General features: G+C 35.4%; 1 protein-coding gene across 2 annotated transcripts; it reads left to right on the top strand.

The window, feature by feature from the left end:
* Window positions 1-1,820: 1,820 nt before the first annotated feature.
* LOC105799440 (probable glycosyltransferase At5g03795) lies at window positions 1,821-3,890 on the top strand. Of its 2 annotated transcripts, none has more exons than XM_012630011.2 (4): window positions 1,821-2,306; window positions 2,408-2,622; window positions 2,704-3,052; window positions 3,132-3,890. In XM_012630011.2, the coding sequence occupies exons 1-4, from the start codon at window positions 1,965-1,967 to the stop codon at window positions 3,807-3,809; spliced, it is 1,584 nt and encodes a 527-aa protein (XP_012485465.1). In that variant the 5' UTR covers window positions 1,821-1,964; the 3' UTR covers window positions 3,810-3,890. The 2 variants fall into 2 exon arrangements, with proteins under 2 accessions (XP_012485465.1, XP_012485475.1); XM_012630021.2 differs by having other exon boundaries at window positions 1,822-2,306; window positions 2,452-2,622.
* The last annotated feature ends 2,128 nt before the right edge of the window (window positions 3,891-6,018 follow it).

Consider the following 6,018-nt stretch of genomic DNA (forward strand, 5'->3'; position numbering starts at 1 on the left):
AACAAAACTCTCTTTTGATTTTTTTTAGACTCCAAAACCCAACACAACCTTTTTTTTTTGAACTTCTCCTTTCTCTTCTCTAACCCACTTTTTTTTTTTTTGGTTCTCCTTTCTTTCTCTTCTATATTCTCTACAAATCTCTCTCTCTCTCTCTTTTTTAACCTTTTGCCTTCTCTTCTCTTCTATACTCTATTTTCTATTTTTTTTCACATTGGGGTCCATAGTTTTAAGATCCCCCAAACCCCTAATTCAGGAAACCTTTAAAGGTCTCATCCCATCACCCAACAACAATGTTCTAATGGAGTCAAGGGTTGACACTGGTACCGCTACATTTCCCCAATTTTTTGTATTTTTGCATTTGGGTTAAGATTTAAACCTGTATTTAAATTTGTCATCGCCTACAGTCAGCCTCCATCAATAAAATATTTAAAATTTTTAAAGCAAATTACCGACATTTGTCAAAAAATGAAATAGTGCTGCCTCTCCACTACCTTCCACCACCTTCAAGATACCATTTCTATAGTTAATGGTGGTGAAATACTATTTTGGATATATTTTTTTAATTTTAATATTATAGGAGTGAAAAAACACCCTTATTTACAATAAAAAATTAATAAGCTTAGATTGTTCTGCGTTTCTGACGTCTCAAAGATCAATGCTTCTAATTTCTAAATCCAATGCAGGAGTGTCCGTGATGGCGACGTTCCTCTAACTAAAACCAGAGGCATCCCCTGTCCCTAGTCCTCTGTAAAGCCTAAATTTAATACTATGAAATGATTTAAAAAAGTATAATAAAGAGGAACTATCCAAAGAAAGAACTTGCATTAATTAATTCAGCCTAGTTTGATCAATTTTGATAAATAATAATAGTTAGATTTACTAACTTTATTAATGAGTTTACTTTATATATAAATAAATATATAACTATATTTAAAATGAAGTTCCTAAGATATTTTCTTTTATTAACATGTGAATATATTGATATTGGTGCAACTTTTTTTAATTCAACATGCAAATTTGGTTAAATTTCACTTTTGATTTTTTTTTTCAAAAGTAGATGTCCATTGTCGTTAGTAGTGAGTACTCTTTTTGTTACGGGTGCTCTCTAAAAAGGTAAACGACTAGTCATGAAATATACTCTATTCCCAAAGACGACTTCATGTCTTTCTATTATGTCTAAATTTGAAATTTAATATTCATTCTTTAATTTCTAACATAATTTGGTTCCTATAATAGTTCATACCGTTAACATTTTTATTAAAATGTTACATGATTATATATAATTTAAAGGTCTTGGGATGGCGCATATTTTTCATTTAATTTGGGTTTACGCAGTTTTTACACTATAAAACAATGATCAAATTTTAGTTTTAGTCCCTATACACCCACATTTTAACATTATTTTCATTGTTACATAATTATCAAGTAATTCTTTTTATTTTAAAATGTCACGCTAGTAATTTTAACAGAAAAACTTAAACAACGATAATAATTGTACATAGAATTTTAAATCCAATTGGACTAAATTGTTGAAAATAAAAAAAGAGGTTAATTCTTTTATAGAAATTTAATATGGCGTGTCATTCTCCAGTGACTTGAATTGCTGAGCTGACATTATTTTCCCAGGAGCAACGTTGCAGATACGCATAGCTAACTTTGAGAAGAGAAAATAATAAAATAAAATAAATGGGCATAAAATTAGAGGAAGTGCAAAGTATTATATTGTTTTCATTGGGAAATAGAACCAACTTTGAAAAACAAAAGAGGAAGCGTGAGTCGAAGAAAACTTCATTTAACTTCTCCACGTTGAACATTACCATGCAATGCAAGCATCCCATCTGTTTCGAGAATCTCTCTGGCTAGCAGCAAAGAATAAGTATAACCAGCAACCAAGTAATGAATCACTCACTTGTCTTTTTCTGACATAACCCAAGTTAACTACCACACTGTCTGAATTTCATTGAATGACTTGTCTCAACAAAGTTGCAATGACACCTCCTAGTTCTGACCACAAGAGGCCTCACACTCCATCATCTTTCCGCTTTTCATCATTGAATTTGGTTTGGTTCCTTGTTGTACCTAGTACTGTGTTTTTTCTTGTTTCTACTTTGGGTCCTCATCGACCCTCTATTTCCCCTCTTTCTTCGCTTCTACAAGTGTCATTTTCTAATAATTCCCTCCAAGGCTCTTCCATCTTCAATGGCTCCTCCATTGATTCTTCTTTCCAGCTGGAAGCTGAAACTGATTATTTTGTCTCTAATATGCCCCTTCCGGATGCAATTATTGAGAAACACACGATTCAACTTGTAAAAATTTCCTTTTACTTTTTATTTATTTATTTATTTTCTTTTTAGAACCCCTTTCTATGTTTGCTTACATGAAATTCTATACTGTGGGATAAAAGCAGGACATGTCGAAGAATAATGAATCTGAACCTGTTGTTATCGTTAGGTCGAAAATTGTAAAGAAAAACAGTAAGTTGGAGAGGAATGAAGCAAATTTGGCAAGAGTTCGGTCATCCATAAAACAAGCTGCTTTAGTTAGGAATTTGACATCGACCCATCAAGACCCTGACTATGTGCCCCATGGTCCAATCTATAGGAATGCCAATGCTTTTCACAGGTATACTCCAAAATGACATCAAATTTGTATTTATTTATTACAAATTCACAATTTATAAATATATTAACCTGGATAATTCAGGAGTTACTTGGAGATGGAGAAGGTGTTCAAGATTTATGTGTACAAGGAAGGGGAACCACCAATATTCCATAACGGTCCTTGCAGAAGTATATATTCCTCAGAGGGAAGGTTCATTCACGAACTGGAAAAGGGCAATTTTTATACAACTGAAGACCCTGATGAGGCATTGGTTTATTTCCTTCCCTTCAGTGTTGTCATGCTGGTTCAATACCTCTACGAACCAGAAACCTCTAACACCGATGCCATCGGACGGACTGTTGTAGACTACATCGATGTCATTTCCGGTAAATATCCTTACTGGAATCGAAGCCTCGGAGCCGACCATTTCATGCTCTCCTGCCATGATTGGGTAACTAATTGTTCTAACTTCAATCAAGCCTTAAAAAAAAAAAATTCTTACAAGGATTTGAATGAATTTTTTTTTGCAGGGGCCGCGAACATCATCCTATGTTCCACATTTGTTCCATAAATCCATTAGAGTTTTATGTAATGCAAACACGTCTGAAGGATTTAATCCATCTAAAGATGCCTCATTCCCAGAAATCAATCTCTTAACAGGTGAAGTGGAAGGTCTCTTAGGAGGCCCTTCTCCATCTCATCGGTCCATTCTCGCCTTTTTTGCAGGCCGTCTCCATGGTTACATCCGGTACCTCCTTCTTAACGAGTGGAAAGACAAGCGGGACCCCGATGTCCAAGTCTTCGACCAACTCCCCAAGGGAGTTTCCTACATGTCCAAGCTGAAGAACAGCAGGTTTTGCCTATGTCCTAGCGGATACGAAGTGGCGAGCCCAAGAATTGTGGAGGCAATCTATGCTGAATGTGTTCCGGTGTTGATTTCAGACAACTATGTGCCCCCATTCAGTGATGTATTGAATTGGAAATCTTTCTCCATTCAGATTGCAGTGAAGGACATCCCCAACATAAAAAAGATATTGATGGGTGTTTCTCAAAGGCAATATTTGAGAATGCAAAGGAGAGTGAAACAAGTACAAAGGCATTTTGTGGTGAATGCAACTCCAAAGCGATATGATGTCTTCCACATGATTAACCATTCTATTTGGCTTCGAAGATTAAACATTCACGTTCGGGATTTTCATCAGTCTTAACTTTTAACAAGTTTTCTCAACAAATGTCATGACCCAAATATGTATAAGTTCTAATAAGATGTTTTTTTCTAACCTTGTTCATTCATTGTATCACTGCCCGTTAAAATTTGTCTTGTCTCGCAGCTAACACGTATATCCTTAAAGAAGGACTAGTGTTGCTAGAGAAAATCAAGGGAGTATCTAAATTAGTTAAAATAACAATTACATTTAAAAAAAAACTGACAATTTAATTTAAACTCTTTTAAGATATATTTTTTTCTTTTACCCCTACAATTTATAATTTTTTTTTCCAATCTTCTTACGCAAATTTTATAAAATTCGTTCTAAATAATTGTCGTTTTATAAATTAATGATAATCTTTCCCAATTGAGGTAACTCTTCTTAGTGTGAAACTAAAATTAAAATTAAAAGTTTCTTGACACTTGTAAATTATTATCACATGAAGGATTTTGTTAAGGAATAATTTAATAAGCTGAAATGGGTTTTAAATGTCTATTTATTCTGTTATGTTTTAAGTTTAGTATGCAATGCAACATTTAGGGGGGATTTTAATGAAACGAATTGTTTTAATCCGTTGGTGCAAAACATTATGTTTTACTTAGCCTTGTAACTGTTTCTTTTCTTTTGTTCCACATGGCAATTCTTCTTCCTCGATGTAATAGAACCAGAGGGAAGGAGGAATGCATGTTTTCAATCATCGATTAAATCAGTGAAATTCATCTATTCTTTATTTTGTTTCTTCTCTATTCTTCCTGGTTTTTCTTTTTTGGAAATTTTCTCATAACAAAGGTATCAGAGCTGGTCGATTCTCAAGGCCAGGGCTGGGGTTTCCACATGTTTGAAGCAATAGGTCACTCACCTACAGCAAGAAGTTACCAGGCTTTATTCTGAGTTCTCCCAGTTGGATAACTACATCGAGGACAAATTCAAGGAACTGAAAGAGGATTTTCAGAAAGAATTGAAGTTTGAACTTCAAGGTTAACTGCATGGGTTATTTGAGCAGTAATTGGGGAAGCTTTTAGCTTTTGAAAAAGGGAAAGGAGTGTTGGGTGATCCTCCATCAGGATTCCCTCCTAAGGATTCATTGTTTCCACCATAGAGGGTTGATAGTATACCCAACATTCTGGTAACATAGAGGTTAGTTCAAAATCTTCTCAATTGGATTGTTCTTTCTTTGATGGTACAAATTTTAAAGGTTGGTAGGTAAAATTGAAACAGTACTTTGTGGTTGAGGAGGTACATGTGAATGCCAAAGTGAAGGTGGTCATGTTGCATTTGAAAGGAACGACTCTAGATTGACATAATTTTTATACTCGAAGGAAAGGTGGATTTCACATGCTAGAGTGGGAGTCCTATGCACAAAGTCTTAGGGAAAGGTTTGGTTCTCAGACTTTCAATATCCTATAATGGATTTAGTGTCCCTAAAGCATGTAGGATTGGTGGATCAGTACCATGACTCTTTTATTAGTTTGTTAAACCAACTCCATTTACTCGAACCTTATGCCCTAAAGATGGAGGGGTTTTGGACTTCCAGACAGGCGGAAGCCATCCTTAATGGCTCCTCTAAACGTGGATTGTTGACTGGTTGGAGTGTTCAACCTAAAGGCACACCACCATCTTCTTTGAACTCTAATACTCAAAAGATTTTACTTCTCTCACCACCATCGAGTGTAGGTTCTGTGCAGGGGGATCAACTGGTGTTTTAGGGCAGTCTCGAGGAGTACCTAGGTCTCTATCTTTTGTTGAGATAGAGGAAAGAAAAAAAGAAGGGACTCCGTTATTGGTGTGGGGCAAAATAAAGTATTGGTCACAGGTGCATGAAATCCAGGTTGTACCAACTATTGTCAGAACCAGGTACAGAAGGTGACATTGGTGAATTTCAAGAATTCCATGATTAGTTGAAAGATATGAGTCTAGGGGAGGAGTCTACTCTTAGTCCAATGTTGTATTTACATGCTATACATGGGTCTCAAGGCATTCATACCATGAGGGTAGCAACCAACATTGGTCACACCTGGGTCATCCTTTTAATTGACTCTGGTAGCACTCACAATTTCATAAATGCTAAGTGAGTCAAACAGTTAGCATTACCAATTAGTCCCAAGAGGAAATTAAAAGTTACCGTGGCCAATGGACCTACCTTATTAGCTGATGGAATCTGTAAGGCATTCTAATAGAAGGTGCAGTCCACTAAGTTCTATGCTGACTT

The sequence above is a fragment of the Gossypium raimondii genome, chromosome 7 (genome assembly GCF_025698545.1).
Source record: "Gossypium raimondii isolate GPD5lz chromosome 7, ASM2569854v1, whole genome shotgun sequence".
Lineage (NCBI taxonomy): Eukaryota > Viridiplantae > Streptophyta > Magnoliopsida > Malvales > Malvaceae > Gossypium > Gossypium raimondii.